Here is a 24,705-nt window from a genome sequence, read left to right on the forward strand (position 1 = left end):
TTATTATTTATAAGTTCATCCTGCTCTTTTGTAGAAAAATACACACGTATCCAAGAATTGCATAGCCCAAGAAGACTGAGGAAAATGTATTTTTAATATGGATTTTATTTTTCATTTCTTTCAGTTTCCAAAATTACAGAGTCTCCTCCACTCTTCAAACCTTCAGATAAACCTGCTGTTGAAGATCCCAAACCAGGTAGAGTTTTCTAACAAAAAATCTAAAATATTCCTTCAGAAGGTTAAACTGAAAGAATATGTTAAAGGGTCATTCCTATCTCAACCAAACATAGCTGAGATGGGAATACAGGTCTTCTCTCCATGGTCACCGGTGACTTAGAACCTGGAAACAGCTTAACTGCCTGCTCTACGCTGTTTCTGTAATTCCCATAGAAGTTACATAAACAGAGTAGTACAGTGAGTACTGTTTACTGTTTGTGTAACTTATAAGATGTGGAAACAGTGTAGCTCACTGTGCTACGCCGTTTCCATAATTCACATTCGCCTTTATGGGAGTTATGGACACAGTGTAGAATGGCCAGCTCTGACCAACTCAAGAAGGAAGCGATGAGCCAAGACTATGTCAGGGAGGGGTAGTTCTGGAGTTAAAGTAGGTGCAAGTCCCAGAGGTGGGACACACATCTATCAGAGCTTTATGCGCTAAATGTTTAAGATAGAAATACCCATTTAATGCTTTTCTTTTTTAATTAACCACTTGAGTCCTGGAGGATTTACCACTTTATTATCAAGCCTAATTTGATTAATTTTTTTGTCATAATAGCCATATCGTTTTAATTGTTCTCACATAAAGATTAGGGCTTGTTTTTGGAGATTCTGATGATCGTTAACTTTTTGGTGTGGTAATGCAATGAAAATAGCAATTCACTGTTGTGTCTTGTGTTTTAAGTTTACTTCTTTCAGCACCCAGCATAAATAATGTGTTTGTTGTATAGGTCAATACAATTATGACTAAATTACAGTTTTCTTATGTCTTCCTACTTTTGAACAATAGTAACACATTTAATAGATCAATAATTGGTTTGATTTTTCTTTATTTCAACAACCCTAGCTTTTTGCTTTTTTCATCAGTGCAGCTGTTTATGGGCTTGTTTTTTGTGGGACAAGTGTCATAGCAGCACCATCAGTTATCAGTACATTGAAACTTCATTTGAAAATGGTTCTGAAAAACTAAGGACTGCTTCGAAGTATTAAGTCATTGAGCAGTTCTCAAGTGGTTAAAAAAAATATCAGTTAGAAGTTGCCACTTTAATATTGTTATGTGATAACTTGAATAATTGGACTCTTAAGAAACACTTTTATGTTGTTTATGTGTATTTTTATGCCTTTAATTGAATACGTTTTGTTTTTCTATATTTAAATAAATTCTTCATTACAGGAACACAAAAAGAATGCATATTACCAAAGAAATATACATTTTAATCTTCTTTAAATATTTTTGTGTGTCCATTTTAAAATTTCCTGTAACAGTTCCAAGTCAGCCTATTGTGGAATCTTTCACTCCAGATTCGTCAACTGGTACCCTAGAATGGGTCAGAGCAACAATGGGTAACATAACTTCCATGACTCTCGCCATTATCCTCATTACTTGAGTTCATATTTTCCAGTGAACAATTTACATACTTGCCTTTCTAGGAAACCATGGCTGAATTGTCATGCCACAGATATGAATTTTCTCCATTTTCTTATGACTTTTCTTCTTTGTTCATCTGGAAATGGCTTAACCGCCAGTGAGCACAGCTCGCACATTACTTGTACTGCATGTGGCAATTGCTCTTTTCCCCTTTATAGCATTTTAATCATTGCTTTGGGCTACAAACTAATCATGTGCATTGCAGCCAGCAAGATTACAAAGCAAATGATGTTTTATTGCTAAGTCTTTATTTCAAAATCCCAAGCTTTCCAGTTTATTTACTGTATCTAAAACAAATGTGAACCAAGAAAAAAAATACAAAATGAACCTTAGCACACTACACGTTGACTCAAGCCTAGATATGACCACAAGTTTTGTAAATTCACAGTAATATGTTGGTATGCACTCAAGGCGGATGAGCTGTGTATTTTTTTAACACAGATGGGCTTGTGGAATATACACAGCATATTACAATAGCAGCAAAGTGGATGAGATTTAGGCCCCCTGTCCATGGGCGTAGCTGAGATTCGCCGCCGCCCGGGAGCAAGAGCCAAAAGACAGTTCGCCGCAGGTCAGCCTATCTGACAGATAGGCTGACCGCGGAGAATCGGGGCAATTCGCAGCATGCGGAGAATTGCCAGCTGCAAGCGGAGAATCGCAATAATTCTCTGCTCCTGGACACGGGGCCAGCGCTTTCCATAGCAACGCTATGGAAAGCTTTAGCAGGCGTGATTCACCAGCGAAATCACTGACGTGGACAAGGGGCCTTACAGAAATCTCATCCACACATTGCTGAACAATCTGCAGAGCAAATAGCACTGTGGCGACGATTTTAAATCTACAACATGCTGCAAATTAACTGTGGAGTTGTTGCAACATTTCCCCATTAAGTTCAAAGAGGATGTCAAAAACCACAATTAGGGCTTAAACAGACAATGTTTTTTCTGCACGTAAAAACCATGCCCATAAAGCGTGATGAAGCGAACCCATTCATTTCAATGGGTCCGTACACACAAGGGTGTTTTTAATGCACAAGTCCTGTGCGCGAGAAAATATTGGACCTGCCCTGTCTTTCTGCATGTCATGCAGAAAGCTGCCATAGGAGCCTACTGCAGGTTAAAAAAGATCAAGGGGAAGCATGTGAACTGATGTACAACGCAGGGAAGGAGACATCTGGCCTGTATTAGGCTTTAAATAGTTATTCAATGCCACGGAAAGGGCGTATCATGCTCACGTGTGAACTGACATTATGAGCGCAAAAGTCAAATTACAAAGCGCTGGCACACCAGTAACACCCTAAATATTGCCATCTCTAAACCTTGTTCATTTGCAAATACGCACAGTTTCGGCAAGCTTATTTGCACACATGCTTGTTTGTGGAAGCCCTAAATCCAAATTGTCTCCAGTGATGACAGTCATCTAAACACGTGTCCACAGCAACCAATCATAGTCTGCAACAGTCACGTGCTGAGACATCATCGCTAGAGGCCATAAGAGACTGGCAGGGGAGCAGACAAGCCTGTTGAATAAAGTGGGGAGTTCATGTACACGGCAAGTAGAAATGGATTGTTTTTTTATGGGGATAATTTCATCCTGATACATAGTGGCAAATCTGCAATCAGTTCTACACCAAAATGGTGCGGAATTCTCAGCAAATTCTCCCCATGTGAACATATACTATGGCTCTGCTGCCTAAACTTCCAGACCATAAGGTGTGTCAATGCTCATTTACAAACCGTATATCTAAACATATCAGACAATGAAAAGTAGTGGGATAAAGCTCACCCTTAGGACTGTTGAGAATGTAATATGAATGTAAGATGACATCAAAAAGGATACAATAAACAATAAACAATTCAGCATTTAACACTATAAGTCAATTTGTATTTCATTTAACTACTTTGCTTTTTTCTATGGATAGCTGACATTCAGAATCAAGCTTTCCAAAACATTTAGCAGTCTAGCCAAATGTAGTCCTTTTTGTGTGTTTGGGTTCATTGGCAATAATAGTCATGATTGTGATTACAGGTGAAATACATTTCAGTGCTTGTTATGCTCCTTTTACACCTAACGAGAACCTCACAATGCTCGTTTGCCTGAACAAATGGGCTGGTGACGTCATCAACAGCTCATTCACGCTCGGGCAGCCAGTATAGACAAGCAAATCATCGTTTAGAACTGTGAATTTCTCATTCACTTATAACTAATTAGCTGCATATTTTACCACTTCCCGCAGGGCTTTCATTTTTTCATTGTCGCATTCAAATAGCCATAACTTCTTTATTTTTCCATTTATAGAAAAGTTTGAGTTTTTTTTCCCATGTTGTATTTTTTAATGACTCAATTTTACGGACCATACAACATATTGAAAATCTTTTAAAACAATTGTGGAGTGTAATGTAAAAGTAACGGCAATTATTTTTAGTTTTCATGACATTCATTGTCTGGTAAACATTATGTTACCCTTATGTTACATATAGATTTTTTGCTGTGCATGTTTAAAGTATTTTTTTTTGTATTACTTTCTGTCATACAATACATAGCTTTTATATTTTTTTGTTGACTGATCCTTTTGAGGGCTTGCCTTTTTTTTGCAGAGCAAATTGTGGTTTTTATTGGTACCATTTTGGAATACATAAAATCCCTTTTTATTTCTTTTTTGTGAGGTTACAAAATTGTGTAAACTCTGGTAGTATGTATTTTTTACGGTATTCACCATACTGGATAAACAACGTTATATTACAATAGTTTAAACTTTTATGGATACGGCAATGTAAATTATTTTTTATTTAGTTTTTATTGCTAATATGTTTTTGCATTAGATATGGAAAAAGGCTTTTTCAAACTTTGAACTTTTAACTAGGATCTTTACTATTGCTTGTTTGTTTGCATATTATACTTCAATACTTCAGTATTGCAGTGTATTGTGCTAACAGTGTTAATTTATTACAATGCATACCCTGATTTTAACAGAATGTAATAGTTGTACTAAAATTATTGTTTTGGTGACTATTGCTAGGCTTCCAGCTGCCATAGCAACCCATCAGTGCCCAGCGATTATGTCGCCTGTAAACTGATGTAGTGACAAAGGGAGACCCTTCTCTCTAATAGCTCAAAGGCTAAGGTCACTATTGATCATGGCAACATTATATTAAAATAGTTCCAATTTTTTTTGACACAGCAATGCCAATTATTTTTTATTTAGTTTCTATTGCTAATATGTTTTTTAGCATACGAAATGGGAAAAAGCATTTTCAAACTTTTAACTTTAACTAGGATTTTTTAGACCCACAAGGGACTTTACTTTAGCTTGATTTTATGTATAACACACTGCAATACTTTTGTATTACAGTGTACTGGGCTGTCAGCGTTAACCTATTATGCCCTGCATCTGGCAGAATGTAATAAGCGTAACAAAATTACTGTCTTAGTGTCTATTGCTACACTTCTATCTGCCATAGCAGCCCATCAGCATCCAGCGATCATGTTACCTGCAGACTGATGCGGTGACAAAGGGAGCCTCCTCCCTCTAACTGCTCAGATGCTAGGGTCACTATTGATCATGGCATCTATAGTTAAGTGGTCAGAAACATAGAAATATCTAACGCTAGGCATTGACATTGGCTGTCACCTATATAACACAGCCATCACTCACTGAGCATGGAGTGGGCTTTGCTCCTAAGCTTGCTTTATACACTCCCCTGCGATTTCTGATTACCATATACAACCTTTGTTAGGAAGGGGTTAAATATGCAATGGAATTATATATAATTGTCTTTTTTAGAATTGCTCAAAATTTTATTGGGTGTGAGAATGACCTTACATGTGAGTTAGCATTTGTGAAAATAAATGAGGTAGGTCTGTTTTTGCTCATAACAATATTAATTAAAGGATTGTATATGAGGGACCATTAAATGACATACTTCTAACCACATTGAATAAAATTAGCCAAACAATCTCTACACAAACTATTGTAGCACTCCAAGTCAGCCACAATCAAACCGAGCTGAACTAACTCATTGCATCAATAACTTTTGTTTCAGTTGGAGAAAATTCAAAAACAAAGAACCGCATTACTGTTAATGATATTTCTGTGATTCCATTTTATTCTTTTCCGATTGTCATTGGCACAGAAAATCCCAAACAAGCCTTGTTGTTTACTTTTATCCATCCAGATAGGTCCATCAAGTTCTTATTGCATTTTCAAAGCACAGGGTAGTCAATGTCCCGCTGCTTATATTTTTTCAGCCAAAACAGTTGTCTGCATTTTTAGACAAGAGATTATTAATACTATTATTATTAGGCTTGTGATTTTGTTATGCTTTTCAATGCATTATCTCTGCTCGTCTGATATATATATATATAGACACACACACACATACAAACACATTGGTGGCTCTTTCATATTAGCAATATTTAACAACTACTAACCCAGTGCTTCTGTGCTTTAGGCCTCATTGACATGGGTGACATAGTCGCGCAATTTTGTCGCATTGCGACAATGCGACAAATCAAATGTTTGTTTAGCCTATGCTTTCCAATGGGTTAATTCACACGTGCGATGTTTTGCGACATCCCGACACAAAAACCTTGCTGGTCCCGTGATATGCACGTGGCTTGTGAGGTTTTGTAGCCCTATGAAGCCTTCCTCTCTGTTGCATCGCATCACACAAAAACGCGATTTTCGTGTGATGAGATGCAAGTTTGATAGTATGAAATCCTACTGTCAAAGCCATAGCCTAAGCCCTGGCTGCAGAAATTTTTTTTTTAAAACTGTATATATCACCTTAGAAATGCTGTCTGGCGCCGCTGCATCTTTTCCCGGTCCCCGGCGCTATTCTTCTTCATCTCTTCTGGCCAGGGATTGAAAAATCCCCACCTCCTGAAAGTGCTGCCTTTGATCGGCTAAAGCTTAGCCAATCACAGTTAGTGCTCGATGAACCAAGCACAGCCATTCATCGAGCGCTGGCTCTTTTTTTGGTTAAGCGTCAGCACTTCTAGGAGGCGGGAATTTTTCAATCCCCAGCCAGCAGAGATGAAGAATAGTGTCGGGGACCGGGAAAAAGCTGCAGCGGAGACCTGGACAGCGCTTCTAAGGTGATGTATACTTTTTGAAAACATTTTCTGCAACTAGGGACTATTCTTAGGATAGGGCTTATATTTCAAGCCCCCTCCCCCCCCCCCGAATATCCTCGCATGTGGTACTACAAAGTTGCACGACTTTGTAGCACCACATGTGATTTTGTAGCGCTTTTCCACAGCAATATCATACGGACTAGTGATGCAATATCAATGCGATTTTCTCACGGCGATGCTGTGTCACTTTAGGCCTTGTTCATACACGCTACAAAACGCATGTATGTGAAGGCCATGGTTTTCAATGGGTTCTTTCACATGAGCGATGTTTTGGCTTTAGGCCACATTCACATGGCTGACTTGATATGGATACATGAAAATCACTGCAATATCCCATCAGTGGTCCGTGCGATACTGCTGCATTTTCTCATGGTGATAATGCGATTTTGTGTCGCTATGAAGTCACTCGTGGTGCTACAAAGTCGTGCCCTAGGTGCAGTAAAAAAGAAAAAAAAATAATACATCATCTAAGAGGTGCTGTCATCTCCTGCGTATCTTTTCCCCTGAATCTCTCCGGCACTCGTCTTCAGTCTTCTGCCAGCCCTTTCTGGATTGGAGGATCAAAATCCCCGCCTTCAGAAGGGTCTGGCTGTGATTTGTTCATGAGCACCGTAACTCAGCCAATCAGAGCTGGCGCTTGATGATCTAATCACAGCCATTCATTGATTCATTGAATGGCTGTGATTGGTTCCTCAAGTGCTGGCTCTGAGTGGCTGAGCATCATAATTGGAAACCAATCAGAGGCAAAGCTTTTTGGAGACGGTGATTTTCAAAGTCCTGACCAGGAAGCTCTACAGGAGAACTTCAAGCAACTGCTGGGGAGCTTCAGGGAGGATGTGCAGGAAGATGACAGTGATAGAGAGGTGATATATTCCTTTTTGTAATTTTAAGATACATCTAGGGCTTAGTTAAGGGCTTTTACAGTAGGATTTTCATGTGATGCAATGCAACACATAGGAAAGCTCTACAGGGAAACATGGACTACAAAAAAATAATTGCAATTCGCGGCTGTATAGAGCATGCTGCAATTTTGTAGTCTCGCAATTTTGCAAAGCATCGCTTGTGTGGAAGAACCAATAGGAAAGCATTAGCGCTCTACATTCATGCAATCTGTAGCATAGCGACAAAAACGCGCAGGAAAATCGTCTGTGTGGATGCGGCCTTAATGTTCTGCCTAGCTGGTGCACTACACTACACGCATGTATGCAAGTTGTCTGATATCTTTGCACTAGCTTTAGAATACATTATCAATTTCTTCCTTTATAGTCATTTGTTGCAGCCTATATCATCAAACGGTCCTTTGTTTGTACCCACAGTAACCCATCCTTATTTCCAAGTAACTAACATACCAGTTGAATCTCCTGCCACAGATGGACACACAGCTCCTTTGGGTAATACTATAACATTGTGAAATTCCCTTTCTTCAGTAGAAATATATGAGCATGACTCTTATCCAGATTTTGTTAGCTATAGCAGCATGCAGTTAGAAAATGGTTGTGGATATCATGCAACACATTCATGTAGTTCTATCCATTCCGCAAAATATCTTGCCACTCTTTTAGAATCTCTTTAGGGTTTTTAGCTCTTTTCTTAATCATTCAGTCAGTATATAGGATACATTTTCTTTAGGTCTCTTGAGTCATGCTCCATTTATTTGTCACGTGATATTCTTTTTTCATGTACTTTTGCGTGGTTAATATGGCATAAGTACATTTTTCTGCTAACTTCTAGTAGTGGTGTGTACTGATTACTTTAAAAGGAGGTAGACTGAAGATATTTTGCAAAATGTAGTCCTGAGCTACAAACTTTGAACACATTTTATGCTGCTACATAAAATTACGACTTTTCCATTTGCTTCAGTCCATTTGATTCTTCCATTGCAAGATTATAATGTTTTTCTCTAAATTTCTATTTATGTTGCTTTACAACATATCATTAGTTGTTGTAAAGGGATCAGATGGCAGACAAGATGAGTCTACAGGCATAGCAACATTGGAACCTGCCCTTCCTGTGGATCCCCCAAAGGATATATTGGGTAATATAGAAATCGATCTATTTCTTCAATGCTACTTCTATTCATTATAACATTATACATACAGTTACACAGGTGGTGTATTTTCCTCTTCAGATGAATTAGATGTATTTTTAGCATATCTTTATATAAAGCAATGAGTTAAATATTGTATTTGCTTTTGAATGTTTAATTGATCTACAGCATGTACAAGGAAATGTTGACCTGTATGGCTTTTCCCATGATTTTCAGTCAATCTGCTTTCCAAGTAGGAACTTGTGCACATGTTCATAGTGAAATAAAGACTAAAATATAGAGCTAACTTAGACATGAAATATGGTTTTATCTGTATCTAGTTTAGGATTTGTATCTGTTTGTGTTTTCACATTTTTGTAAACTTTGCATTGTTTTATTGTTTAGCCTTTTGACTTGTATATTGCACATACAAATCTTAAGTAAATATTTAGAATCCTTTTTTCAGGCCTGAGTGGCTTCTAAGAGGAGATTACAAGCAATATATGTAATGCACAGATATGTTTACGATATTTGGTTATTGTAAAGGTTCGCAACTTTTCCCCCTAACCTTAGAGTAGTGGTGGTCAACCCAACATTGTGGGGGATTCAGATGCAGCTTTGACTTCATCAAATAAATATTGCATATTTTAATTTTAGACAGGAGCAAGGAAAAGCACCAGTGCATGTTTTTTATACAGCTGTATTTGTGGCCATCAATTTGTCCATATATTTTAGCTTAACCACCTTTGGGCTCAGCAGAATAAAAACTAAGTGGGGGCCTGGTTAAAGTGGCTGTGTCTTCCAATACAGCAGTAGCGTTTGATAAGCTGTGTCTCTGTGATGTCAGTATTATCTCTAAACTGGAGATATAAGCTCAAAACGATTTTATTGCACCTTGTAAAGGGGCCATGTTTTACAGCACAGGCTAACTTTATGAAATAGAGCATGCACTATACATTAAATTATGTATTTGTTGTGCCAGACACAGAGCCCCACTTTCAAAGGGGCTTGTTACTTAACCTTGTTACTTATTTTTTATCTGGTAGCCACAATTAAATTGGTGAAATAAGTGTAATAATACACTTCTCTATATAATAATGTCTGTCCATGAAGAAACACGTGCAGTCCAGCATGAGAGGTTGAGAACAGTGAATTGAAAGCAGCTATTGACCCATTTGGGCAAGCATCTGGGCATGTGAGAAAGTGGGCTAAAGTAAATTGTTTTATGGGTTAAATTTAAGTTCATTCAGACTTTTACTGATCCTGTACAGTGGAAACTAATTATTAAAACAATTTCATTAGATTAGTAGACAAATGGCAACAAACCAGGGAGCTCTTTTTGTTTCGTTTTCTACATGTTTTATACTAGGAAATTGTCAGATAGAATCTAATTGGCAGTTATGAGCAATGCCTATTTTTTATTTATACTAGTCTTAATAATTAAAGGTGGCCATACGCAATGGATACAGATTAATAGTTGAACAGCTGTTGAACGAGCAGTCAACTGGTGAATAGTTGTTTTGCAGGTGTAATCATACACATTTTAGTCCATATTGCTCATTGTAGTTGTTCAGACTGGGACCCTTTGGAATTACCAGAATTTTTGCATTGATTACTAATAAAATGTTACTGGGGCCCCCCATCAATCTTCACATCTGCACACCCTAAGTTTCACATCCGTGACCATCACTCCATTCAGCCCAATTGGGCCAGTGAAAGAATGGCAAGTGCATTGAGCGCCCTCCATTCCATAGAAGTAAATGAAGTGGTGGTCACAGATGCAAACTACTCCTCCACTCACATGGAAAAGTCTGAGTGAGTAGATGTGGGGATCACCAGGGTCACAGCATTTGAATTCCTATTGATTAGGCACTTATCCCCTATCCTGTGTATGGAGGATAAATGTAATGAGTGGAAAACTCTTTCAATAACTGTTCTAAAAGTTAATGTGTCAATTCAGGAAATTTAATTTGGAAATTTGGAGATTTGGAAATGTGGGTTTCACATGTGCTTTGCCCATTAAATAAAGGCACACAAAACCTGGTGATTGATCCTTTCTTCTCAAGGAAGATTGATTAGTATGAACCATGCCTCAGTGCAATCTATTTTTAAAAGATTTCACAAGATGTGTTGTAGTGATGCATGAAGCTAGAAAAGGCTATAAAAGCATACAGATTATCTACAAAGGAAAAAATTTAGGACTGTTATGATCGATGTCCTGTTTTGATCACTCCAAAGAATAGTGTTTGTGAAAGGATACTACAAAGAAAGCCACTTCTGCTAAAATATTGTGGCCCATTTCAAGTTTGTCTGAAATCACCTGGATGTTTCACTGCAAAAACATTCCAGGACAAATGAGACAAAACGTTTTAGCATCAATGCACAGTGTTATGTTTGGAGACAAAAGAACATTGCACTCCAAAACCTCATCCCAACTGTAAAGCATGGTAGATAGAGCATCGTAATTTAATACTGATTTGCTGCCTCAGGGCCTGAACACCTTGCAATCATTGAGGGATCAATGAATTCTATGGTGTATCAAATTATTTAAAGGAGAATGTAAGGACAGCAGTTAGAATTAACCTCTAATTAAACACATAGGTTCCAGGAAAAAGTCTGGAATTGCAAAAGTACAGTATTTTCTATCCCTCTACCTTTCTGTTTGGATTTCACCACTACTAGAGCCCTGTATCTTCAGCTTGCTATTGTTGGAGTGTAGCAAATTTCCATTAGGTAAAAAGTAGCTTTTCATAATCAAGTTCAGTATGTCAGTATATACATGTGGAAAAAGTACAGTGAAATACACAGACAGGCCTGCAAAAAAGACTTATTCACTGCACAAAAATGTCGCGCTGAGGCAAGTGTGAGACTGGCCTTAGTATGGTGAATTGTTGTAAGGTGATGGGGAGGAGGTATCACAACTTGTTATGAAAAATGGCACATGCAGCTAGAGTATTTCCTTTTGTCAAATAAGCTTCTTTTACCTGCTTTAGTGCACACTAAAATATAATGCCACAATGCATATATCTTTAACCTGTGACATGTGGAAGGCTGTGCAGTATAGTATTAAGCTTTTGTTTTTTCAAAATGTATTTGAAAAAGTAATTATTATAGAATATTTATATAATTGTCATTTCTTAACCCCTTAGGCCTTAGTCAGACGGGCGTTTTTTGCCGCGATTTGCGCATGCGCATGCGTCCGGCGATTTTATAAAACCATTGCTTTGCAATGGTATCAGACACATGAGCGCTTTTTATGCGCTCGTCCGATAAATTATAGAACAGAAATCGCAGATCGCACCTATCTGCGATCTGCGATTCCTGTTCTCTTCTCTATATGCGCTCAATGGGGCCGGCGGCAGCAGCGCCGTCCCTATTGAGAACATATAGAAGACAAATCATTCTTCTCTGCCACAGCTGTAACAGCTGTGGCAGAGAAGAACGATGTTTGCCCATTGAATTCAATGGAGCCGGCAATACAGCCGCCTCCATTGAAAGCAATGGGCTGCCGGCGAGCGCAGGATGAATTGTCAGGAAGGGGTTAAATATATAAGCCCTTCCCTGCATTTCATCCTAAAATGTGTTAAAATAAAAAATATATACATACTCACCTGCTCCCGGCAGCCGGAGTTCCGTGTGGCCGTACTGCAGTGGGTGTGAAGGGGGTGTGAGTCAGACCTGTCCCCTGATTGGCTCAGCGCTGAGCCAATCAGGGGGCAGGTCTGACTCACACCCCCTTCAACCCCAATGCAGGCCGGCCGCGCGGAACTCCGGCTGCCGGGAGCAGGTAAGTATATATATATTCTTTATTTTAACACTTTTCTGGATGAATTGCAGGGAAGGGCTTATATATTTAAGCCCTTCCCGACAATTCATCCCACACTCGCCCGCAGCGCATTGCTTTCAATGGAGCGGGCTGTATTGCCGCTCCATTGAATGCAATGCGCTGGACAGCTCCGGTCCGTTTCTAATGAAACGCGGCTAGGAGCAGATTTTCGGGCGATTTGCGGATGCGCATCCGTCATGCGATCCGCAAATCGCGCGAAAAAACGCCCGTCTGACTAAGGCCTTAAGGTGTAGAGTATTTCAATCCTTACACATGCGGGGTTTTATCACGTCAACATTATTTTTGCTGCAGTTTTTTTTCATGCATACAGTGCTTTTTTAAATACTTTTTTCATTGAAATTTGTTTCCATTTTTTTCTTTAAGTTAGGCCGCCTGTAGACGAGCGGGTCGGATCCGGCAGCGAGAATTCTCGCCGCGGGACCTGACCCGAGAGCCGGCAGGGACGAGCGCGTACTCACCCGCGCCTGGCGGCCCCAGCTCTTTCATGTGCCGGCTGCGGCGCAGCCGGTGCATGCGTAGACCGGAGCCGGCGGCCGGGTGAGTGCGAGCCCCGCACAAAAATAGGACATGCCGCGGTTTGTTTGCCGCGCGACATTTCGCGCGGCCAAACCGCGGCCGTCTGCATAGGAGTGCGTATTGTAATGCACTCCTATGCAAACTTTCAGTGGCGGAAATCCCGCGGGAAAAACCGCCGCGGGATTTCCGCCCGTGTGCAGGCGGCCTAAGGGTAATGAGTACAAAAAATGTAAAAACATATATATATATATTTTATTTTTTATTTATTGTTGATTTTTACAATTAGTATATTTACACTAAAATAAAGTACACGGATAGGTTCCTCATTTTGTTTCAAATGTGTTTCATACATAATTCAGATTTCAGGGTGGATATGGCAGCGGTTTAGGTTGGTGTGGGCAGTGGGTTGTTTTCTTTCTTTTTTTATATAAATTGTATTTTACTCTGTACACTTTTAAACTTATTTTTGTAATTATTTTTTTTAAATCTGTCTCCCATGGTGACATATAAGAGATCTAGGGAACATTCATAATATCACTTTTTCCCTTATTTCACAGTTTTCTACTGTACCTGGGGCATCCAGGACTGCAAGAGCTTTAAACCTTTGCCATATACTTCTGATGGCACAGGATTAAAAGCCAGGACCAAGTGTCATATATTTATGTACTAAAATATCATATTTCATACTATTAAAATATCTCAAAATAAATAGCTTGTATCCCTCTGAAAATACTGGACCTCAATGACTTAAAACAGATGCGAAAGTCACAGGTCAAGTATGGTGGAAAGCTTGTTTGCATATTCCAGGCCTCGGCCTTGAAGGTTAAGACCACATAATTTCCATATTTTTTTTCTCAGTATACTTTAATCCATTAACTACCCCAATGTGCATGTGTTTCCCAGAGAAGAAAATACATCTCGTCTTGCCTGGAGATATTGTCTGATTTATTCAAAAATATCTATTGTGTGTATATAAAGTTTGAATTGGAAGAATTTGGTTTAATTTGTTGATATGAGCTGCCATGTTATTTAAACTGCTAGTCAGAGATTTCCCACAACTATATCTGTCCCTGTGCCAAAGTACATTCAACTATTATGATTTTATCTCTCTTCAAATGATTATTCTCCAAGAATATTCTCTCCTTGTAAGTGCAAAAGCACAGCATACCAATGTATATATACTGCACAGCCTTATACTATGTTTTTAAAGGGCTCATGCCCATGAGTGTTGCGGAATTCTGCCACAGATTTCCGCTGCGGGAGTATCGCGTTTATCTAAATGGGCCTTAAGAGTCGGGCTTGAAAATTCAGCAGAATCTTCACATGCAGGTCATGGCATAACCTACAAATTAGCATTTGAATCTATTGATAAAAAAAATATATCATGATACCCTACTTGACAAAAGGAAACTAAATTCAGAAAGTGTTGGTGGTATGTCATGTTGTAGCACTATAAACCATATTATGGTGTTGTTAGGGAATGTGATAGGCATAGGATGTGATTTTTTTTTTTACTTACCCTCTCCCGCGATCTAACGCTGTCACCCAGTGAAGCCAGCACATAGCAGGAGAATGTGACTCTTTTCAGAGTCCAACACGCACACTCTCTCATACAAATATATGACTCAGCGTGGGCATGGGACTATGAAAAGGGTCAGATTTTTGGCCGGTGTGCTGACTTCAGAGGGGGACAGCACTGGATCATGGCAGCGGTGAACATAGAAAAATACATAATTTGGCTGCCTGTCACCTCCCCTAACAGCACCATAACTTAGTTTATGGTGCTGTGGGGACATGACAGTTTCCCTTCAACCTGACTACTACTCAGAAACTGCAAAAGAAGTACCCCACCAAGCCACTAAACACCATTATTCAGCAGTTGTATAGCAGATGGCAGGGTAGTACTGGTATTTTTGTTATGTCCACATGGGGCAGATTTGCAGATGGATTTTCTGCAGCATTCATTGGAAATTCCATAGTGGGATATACACACCATTATGGTGCAGATATTATTGTGGATTTTACACTGAAAATTGAATAAGGCAAAAAAAAACTTTTACTCACCTTCACCATTTTCTACCCACTGTGTGAAGAGGCTTGCTTGCTTCCCTGCTCATTTCTACTGGCCTGGAACCAGGCTGGATAGACCATCAGGGTAGCAGACAAGCTTCTACAGACAAGCAGGGAGAAGGTGAGTAAATGATTTCTTTTTACTATTTCACAGCTTTTTTTACTTTACGAAGTGTCCCTAACCGCAAATTTTGCTGTGGATCTGCAACAATTTGGATTTATTTTACATTTTGACTTCCCCATACAAACGAATGTGGAAAATCCCTAACAAATGTGCGAACAATCCTCAGCATAAATTGATGTTTCTAATTTTAAATTCTGTCGTAGATCAATTTTCACTCCAGATGTTTTTCTTGAAATCTCATCCACTTCACTTGTACTGTAATATGCTGTGTATTTTACATATGCACATCCACTGTAGGATATCTGCCTCATGTAAACATAACCTATGGGTGTCTTTAGTTGTGCAGCATTTTGGTTTTTTACCAATCTGCCATTCTTCTAAATTAAGAATGTTGAAGAAAGTCACATAATATATGCACATAAATGGTATTGTGTGCACTTAGTTGGAATATCTCTGTTCATATAATCTATTGTTTTGGATACCTTTAGTAGATAAAGTTTATTAAAATATGCTGTTAGATTAACGGAGCTGATAATATTGTCAAACATCACCTTGAATTATGGTACACTTGCCTGTTATCAGTTCCAGTTTAGCTTGTGCTTACCGTACCCCATTCTTCTTCAGTGACTTAAAATTGACTTAGATTCCTGGACAAAAGGGGAAATGTATTTGGTTTGGAAGATGTGCCATATCTAAAATGAATATACTTCCTAGAATACTATGCTGCTTCTAAGCTTTACACATCCGTACCCATTGCATTCTTTAGATTCTGGTTACCCATAATGGCTATATTTATATGGGTGGGGAAGCCAGCCTAAATTGCCAGTTCTATTCTCTTTCGATCAAAACAACAATTTGTGCGAGATGGGAATTAGATTCCCACGCTTTTCCTCTCTTCAAGATGCTGTTTGAATATTTAGGCATAACACCCAGGATTACCATACCAGCACTGTCCAGTCTGCATAGTCTACATGGAAAGTAGGTCTACTCACATAGTCTCTGAGATCCATCTTATCTACCTAATTGGGAAATGGACTTAAGCATGATTTCTTAAATCCATGAATCAAGCATACTTTCCTATTCCTTAATGTTATAGGCCTGATATTCCATAGTATTTATATACTCATTAGCATTGTATCTAATAAAGTATAGTATCCGCTTGTTATTTCTTTTTTTGTAAGACATCTTACATTTTCTTCTAACAGTATCCCCTACAATCGCATCATTCCTATTTTCAAAAGGACTTCCCTTTCAGCAACCAGGAACTGTTCTTGGTAAATAAGGACTGCATAAGCAACTCACTGCAGTATTTAGCTGCTTCTACACTATGTCTTGCTGCTGTAATTACAAGAAAAAGCTTTTACTTTTTAGCGCTACTTAGTGCCTTTGAATCTTGAAATTCATACTATCTAAATCATATCTGTTCCCTAATGGCCTTTTGTCAATGCATGCTGACAGTGGCATCTCCATAGCATACTTTTTATATGTATATTTCTTATTTTACCATTTCTTTCCATCATTTATAATCACAAATGTAAAAGGCTAAAACTTGGATTATTTCTTTTAGCAAATGACAAACTGGCTACATAAGATGCCTCTGGACATAACTGTCTAACAGATTATATCTGGTACTTTTTTCACAAAAAAGTGAAGGCAAATAAATATTATAAAATATGTGATATTAAGGATTTACAGGGTTCTAGATTTAGAATCAGAGGTTAGGCTATTAAAACCTAAATTAAATGGATATGATATCTTCCCAAAGTTGAAATACATTTTCAACTAAAACAGACTTAAAGTTAACATTTGAAAAATTAAAGGGTTGCCCCTTCAAAAGTATTGTTTAGACTTAAATCGAGTTCATAATGATAAATATTTTTTGTATTTCCACTTATTAGGGCGCCTTCACACTTGTGATCGCGATAACGCTGCGTTTTTCTTTAACACGGATGTCAATAGGACTTTCTAATGTTAAAAACGCAATGCAAAAAAAATCACGTTTGTTATTTTACATTAAAAGTTTCTATCCCCAGATATTCCAAGACTAATGTTAGAATAGGGGCACCTGCTGTTGATATTCTGTGTCCACCTGACTAACTGTTCAAAGCTATCACATATGTTAATTCTTGCTTCTCTGCAGTAATGCTGTCTCCCTCTCTTATCAATTGCTCAACATCTGTTCTGACATCACAGAAGATACAGCAACAGAAGCAGCCACTCACCACAGCAGGGATCCTGCTGAGCATGTGTGACCACTTGGAACAATCACTGAGGTGGACACAGAATAGAAACAGCAGCTAGAGTTGTATCATTTTAATGAGCTGTCCTATCTGAATAACTATCAGGAAATTTTGTAATATACAGGGCTATTACATATGATCTTACCAATTTTAAATACTCATAACTCATGTTTAATGGCACTCAGATACATAAATTTGACATCAATGGAAACAGAAAAGCAAAAAGTTTTATTCCACAACATCAAGAATGTTTTTCACATCAGAAGTATTGAATATGCCCACTTTGTCACTCGACACACATTGAGCCTGTAGTCCTGCCATTCACATAGCAGCGCATCACAATTAACTGATGCAATGGCTTCTGTGATACATACTCGCAGGAGGCCAAGGAAAAAGTCACAAACTGCACAAACAATCCATCTATTTGGTAGTCGCCTATTGAATTCACTTTTGACTTCATTCTGAAAATGGGTAGGTGTCCCATCCTGTTGGAAGATGAAATCTAGGATTTCCTGTTCCAGCTGGGGCAGAAGCCAATATGTGTAGCACGTCCAGGTACAAAATTCGCAGGATTGCTTTCTCATGGAAAAAAAGGGACTATACATTTTTCTACAGGTTATGGTGCAAAACACATTCACCTTGGGAAAGTCACGCATACGATCCATGTAGACATATGGGTTTTTCCTCCCCCAGATTCCGAGATTATGTTTGTTAACTTTACCCAAAAGGTGGAAGGCGGCTTCATCACTAAACACTAAAGATTACATGAAGCGATTGCTTTCCATTACAGTTTGCATACTCTTGCAGAAAGAATGTCACCTCATTTTGTTGTCCTATGTCAGGGCCTGTAACAACTGCAGTCAATAGGGATAACATCGCAAACATTTAGGCAGAATATTCCACTTAGTTGGTTGCAGGATGTACAACTCTCTGATTGTGCAAGTTTCACATGAAGGCTTCAGAAATCCACCAACACATTTCACTGTTTTCACATTTATGAGTGAACGGACACATGATTTTCACTTACAGATGCAACCTTTATCCTTAATATTGGAGTACCACTCACACATTTTGTGCCTGCTGGGTGGCTCTTTACTAAGCTTTGTTTGAAAATTCTGTTGCACACTAATAACAGACTGGTAGGCCGCCTGCAGACGGGCGGGTCGGATCCGGCGGCGAGAATTCTCGCCGCGGGACCCGACCCCAGCGCCTACAGGGAGGAGCGCGTACTCACCCGCGCCTGGCGACCCCGGCTCTTTCATGTGCCGGCTGCCGGGCAGCCGGCGCATGCGCAGACCGGAGCCGGCGGCCGGGTGAGTGACGTTTCTGTGCGAGGCTCTGCGAGCCCCGCACAGGAATAGGACATGCCGCGGTTTGTTTGCCGCGTGACATTTCGCGCGGCCAAACCGCGGTCGTCTGCATAGGAGTGCGTATTGTAATGCACTCATATGCAGGCTTTTAGTGGCGGAAATCCCGCCACGGAATTTCCGCCCGTGTGCAGGCGGACGTAGACTTGAAAATCAAGTACACAAAATGCTCTTCTGTTTTTGTTGGTAGTAATTTTGCCTCATATTCCCCTAGTAATGACTACAGCCGAATCAAACTATTTGGGCTTCCTTTAGCAAAACTGTTTAACAGAAAGGCTGCCCTTGTTGCCCATTACAACCAATCACAGCACAGCTTTCATTTTACCTTAGCAGCTTGAGATATGAAAGTGGAGTTATATCGCTCTATCTCATTACTAAACACAGATCTCAAATGGTGGGCAAAGCTTATTGCACAGCGCATTTCCCCAGTAATCTCCAGACTAATTCATCCTGACCAAATGGGATTTGTCCCAGGTCGAGAAGGTAAATTTAATACAACTCGCATCATTAATGCCATCCACTTCGCTAAATCTAATGGAGTCCCACTCACCCTCCTCAGTACAGACGCCGAAAAGGCATTCGATAGAGTGAGTTGGACTTTTATGACTCACACACTGACCAAATTCGCCTTTCCGGAACAATTTATAATGGCTATATTATCGTTATACTCTAAACCCTCACCTGGAATCCGAGTAAATGGCTCACTATATAAGCCTCTTTATATTAGTTTTAGAAACATTACTACATTACTACAGAAGATTAGGCAAACTCCAGACATTAGAGGACTAAAAGGGGGGAATAACACCCACACCACAGCTGTATTCGCAGAGGATCTCATCTTAATGTCTAATCCTAAAGAAATATCTAACCTATTCGGAAAAATCTCGAATTTTAAAGTGAACTATAGTAAATCTGAAACACTAAATATTTCAGCCCCAAATAACATAATAAACATACTTAAAAAACAACACCCCATCATGTGGCCCTCCTCTGGTTTAAAGCACCTAGGTATCATCTTGACCCCAAATCCTTCCCTCCTATTCAAAGCTAACTATGTCCCTCTCCTTAAGAAAGTCTTTTCCCAGCTACATCAATAAAATGTTCCATACCTTTCTTAGATGGGTAGGAAAACCGTAATTTCTACCTACATCCTTCCCTACATTCTCACACCCTACAGACAGAGCCAATAAAAATACCGCTATGTTTCTTCACTAAACTTAACCAAACCTTCTGCAACTTTATTTGGAATAAGCGTAAACCCCGCTTAGCTTTCACATACCTAACTCAGAAAAGAGCACAAGGTAACTTCAACCTTCCTAACATGCTATTTTATTACAAGGCCATACACTTAGCCATATGGTTAGCATTCTCTAACTTGGACAAAAACCCACCTGACTCAAAGCTCAAAAAAGCCGCCCTACAGTCCAAAGCCCAATATCTCCTCTGGTCAGATGGTCCCCTTACAACCACATTTTCAGATCTCAGCCCAACCACGAGAGGTACTCTTAAGGTAGCCCGTTCCCTACGCCCCACTACAGAACCCCAGGCAAAAGTGGCTCCAATGATCCCAGCCTGACTAATCCTGGCAATATTAGCTAATAAACTGATGGAGATATCAGGAGTCTGGACATATCTTAGCTCCACGACTATTTCCGATATATTGAAAGGTTGCCGCCTCACCAACCCATCTCAAATCAAAAATTAATTCCAGATAAACTACTTAACTTTATTGAGACCCTAGATGTATTCAACTCTATCAAGAGATTTCAAACAATCTTCTGCAACAGAATAAGAGACCCCCTCTGGTTCGAGGCTTATTTATCCTTTACATCTCTTTCGAAGAGAAATATGACCCTCCTGTACAAAAGCTTACTACTTAATCAGGCTTCAGAAAAACCTTGGTTTATTAGGGAGTGGGAAAGCGTACTAAAAATCTCTCTAAATAAGAAAGAGATCCAGAGGGTTTTTAGTAACGCCCATGGTTTTTCCAGATGCATCCGGATTCAGGAAAACTCTTTCAAAATTCTTACCAGATGGTATAAAATACCTGAGTCCCTGTACAAAGCAAACCTCTCGCCAACCAATAGCTGCTGGAGATGTGACTCCAACAAAGGCTCTCTATTACACATCTGGTGGCAATGCCCAGCTATAAAACCCTTTTGGGAACAAATTACCAATCAAATAAATAAAATATGCAAATGTACATATGTTTTTACTCCAGAAGAGGTCCTTCTATGGGAACCTCCACAATTCTCACCATCTAAGGAACACCTTTGGACTCTACTTTTGTCAGCAGCTAAACTAATTATTCCCCTCTTACGGCGAGAAAAAATGACCTCCACTTTAGACCTTGGGAGGGACAAAGTTTCTTAAATCTTCAGGTTTGAGGAGTTAGCAGCTTGAGTGACAGCAAATGGAGAGAGTTTTCTGACAATCTGGAACCCCTGGATTCACTACTTTGCATCAGCCTAACTAGGTTCAAAGTTTCCCAATCCTAACTCTGATCACTGTTAAGTCTCAATGTGGTTTTCTCGCTATCTGTCTCAACACTATAAGCTGACATTTCGTAGCTGTTCTTTGTTTTTGTCTATGTTAATACTCTTTTACCCACTTTTCACTTGCAACCTGGATGTTATTTTGCTGTGCACAGTCAACATCACCCAATTCCATGGGCCCTACCGGTTCGGCTGGCAACAGATATCCAGCCTTGCATGTCAAGAGAATTATTATTTATAAAATTATCTCTCTCTGTGGTTACATGTTTCTACCATGACAGAAGCCCTGGTTCATTTCAATATCTTACTCTTGTACTATACTATAGTGCGGATTTCTTTTCACCATGAAATAAATTTAAAAAAATTGTTAAAAAAAATGAAAGTGGAATTATGAGAGCTTTAAATTGGAAAGATCATTTATAATAACCCTGTATCTTATCAGAGGAAAATGCTTCTTTCTTGACTTCTCCTCTGTTCACTGACTCTGAAAAACTGCTAAAAACTGACTTGGTAGACAAGAAACACTAATAGCTGACCATACGCCACGGAGCTGATGGCGTTTTGAGACCTTTGACCAGCTTTAGGCTCCTTCACTTCGGCTGATCACTAGGGGTCCTGGGTGGTGGAAGACCACCACTGATCTACTATTGATGATCTATCTTGAAGATATGTAGAAAACCCCTTTGATGGCCAAGCAAGCCTTGCCATTAGTGGTTAAATAATCTTATGCATGATTTTATTTTTGTAAAATATTCTTCTATGTGCATCCTTATAATAGCACAGTCCCAATGCTATTGACTGGGAGGGCTTGATTTCAAGAAGTGAACATATTGCCTAATATATTGTTTTGCTTAAGAAAAATTGTAGAACTTCCTAAATTTTCATAGCCTTGTCAATTTGATCATTCTCAGCTACTCAAGATGTAGCAATGAAGATGTCTCCTGGGTATCCAAGCTCAACATATGGTAAATATGAGGGAACTTTCTCCATTGCAAGTCTATGCCATAGTGTTTCCCACAACAGCCAGCTAACTGTTTTCATTTTTTTAGTTTGGCTTACAAAAAATAGTCGTATCTTTTTTTTTTTTGCACCAGATTTTCTTCTTTAGTACGGTATATTGTACAGCTAATTTTCCAATTCTCTTTTGGACAAAGAATGAATTTCCCTTGTAGTAACATAATTGCTATAATGGTCTATTACAAATACGGTAGAATAAGAAAATGGACTAGATATAATGGTGCTTACACTATAGGTACAGATATCCATATGTGCTTTATAATATTGTATTTTTGCTTGCAGTCTATGAAATACTACTCTAATATTTGCTATGCTAAACAGACCTGCTTCCAAGTGACCAGGTGACTGTTCAGCTGGATGCCTATTTTATTCTAATTTACCGTTTACCGTTTTTCAACAGAAGTGCATCCAGTAGCCACTGATGTACCACAAGTGAGCCCTCTCTTTCCTCTAAAAAAATACTTGAGCACTTTAGGTAAAAGCAACCACTGCATGAACGTTGTACATTTTTAGTTAAACTTTTCAATTATCATGATATAAGCGAATAGTTTACCAGTACAAAAATGTTTTTAGATAACGTAGCATTAGAGCTGATTGAAATATACATTCAGTGGCCCCTTTATGCGATAAACCTTTTTTGGTACTGAATAAGAATTTGTGCCTTCAATAGGGTGAATTCTTTATGGCATGGATTCTACAAATTGCTGTTATTGGAGGCGTGATAAGCATAGGCAGAGATTGGCTGAGGCCAGAGGTATTGTTTTTGGATTGAGATCTACTGTCAGGTCTGCCATGAAATGCACTGAACTCATTATCATGTTTGCGGAAAGCCAGTTTGAGTTGAAAATTTCTTTGTGACTGGATGAGCTATTGTGCTGGAAGCAAGCGTAAGAAGAGGATTAGACTGGTCATGTAGTGGTACACATTTTGAGCAATAAACCTGAGTGGGTTAATGGATGCCAAGGAAATATTCCCCACACCATTAGGTCACCAACACTAATGGACACAAAGAAGGATGCATAATTTTATGTGGTTTATACCATATTCCAATACTACTGTCTCCACGGTGCAGCAAAAATTTAGATTTTTGGGGGGATTAACTTACATTTCTCAATCTTGAACTGTCAGTCCCTCGATGTTTGTCATTTTGATCAGGATTCTCTGTAAATTCCAGAGATTCTTGGTCATGAATATTCCAGAAAGTCATCAGTTTCTGAAATACTAGTTGACCACAATAATCTTTGTACATCAAAATCACTCAGATTACATTTCCTCCCCATTCTGATAATTTGTTCGAACCACAACTTTTATTTTCAAAGATCTTTTTTATTGAATTTTGAAAAGATAAACCATTTACAAAAATTTACAGATTGTATAAGAAAGGGAGGTATACCTGAAGAAGAATGATGTAGACAGAGCTGTGAAGAGTCATAGACATGTCAAGTTAGGGCAGTGTCCATACAGATAAATAAAGTAGTATTGTTACTCCTATACTTCAGTTTAAAATTTACTTTAATCATTGAAGAATCACATATGGTTAGGAAGCTTCTAGTAGTGGCTCAAGACATGGATGCCTAGAGTTAATGTGTGAACCAGTAATTGTATTACTATAACTTTAAGGAGGTATACAGGGAGGGATATGTGGGGGGAGAGTGTGATTTGAACTACAGCATACTAATATGAAATAATAAACTCTAAACCAGAAATTAATCTCATGACATATCTGAATGATTGTATATATTGATTAGCTGTCACATGATTGCCTGATTAGATGTTTAGATACTTTGTTACTGCAATTTTGTAAAACTTGTGGAAAAACTGTGACATGAGCACAGGACGTGAATAATTCCTATAAGCTACTTGTAAAAAGGAATTAAAGGGGTATTCTCATCTCGTAAAGTGATGACATATCGGTAGGACCTCTAAGACACCCACCGATGCAATGAAGGGGCCACTGTGCTAAACTAGAGCTGCATTCCTTTCTAAGTTTTCCCTGCACCATGGCGCTCTCAGTCATCCAGCTGTGCAGTGAACCATAGCTGGCCATATTCACCTAAATGGGGTTGTGCTGCCTTTGCTTACACAGAAGATGGCTGGGGTGCTGCTGTATGAAAAAAAAATTGAAGAGGATGCAGCGCTAAATCAGCAATGTGGACCTTTTTTTTCTCAAGATCAGTAGAGATCCAGATTTTGACCCCCACTGTTCATAAAGTGATGGC

General features: G+C 39.0%; 1 protein-coding gene across 17 annotated transcripts in view; it reads left to right on the top strand.

Annotated features, from left to right (window-relative positions):
* The window catches only part of ABI3BP (ABI family member 3 binding protein), a 292,204-nt gene that overhangs the window by 147,551 nt on the left and 119,948 nt on the right, over positions 1-24,705 (top strand). For 16 of the 17 annotated variants that reach the window (XM_066578216.1, XM_066578234.1, XM_066578294.1 and 13 more), the window contains exons 10-16: positions 125-196; positions 1,486-1,563; positions 8,101-8,175; positions 8,724-8,819; positions 16,573-16,641; positions 22,381-22,434; positions 22,887-22,961. In XM_066578216.1, coding sequence (XP_066434313.1) covers positions 125-196; positions 1,486-1,563; positions 8,101-8,175; positions 8,724-8,819; positions 16,573-16,641; positions 22,381-22,434; positions 22,887-22,961 — 519 coding nt within the window. The remainder of the gene's footprint in view (positions 1-124; positions 197-1,485; positions 1,564-8,100; positions 8,176-8,723; positions 8,820-16,572; positions 16,642-22,380; positions 22,435-22,886; positions 22,962-24,705) is intronic. The other variant, XM_066578356.1, reaches the window with a different exon arrangement.

This window comes from Eleutherodactylus coqui, chromosome 1 (genome assembly GCF_035609145.1).
Source record: "Eleutherodactylus coqui strain aEleCoq1 chromosome 1, aEleCoq1.hap1, whole genome shotgun sequence".
Lineage (NCBI taxonomy): Eukaryota > Metazoa > Chordata > Amphibia > Anura > Eleutherodactylidae > Eleutherodactylus > Eleutherodactylus coqui.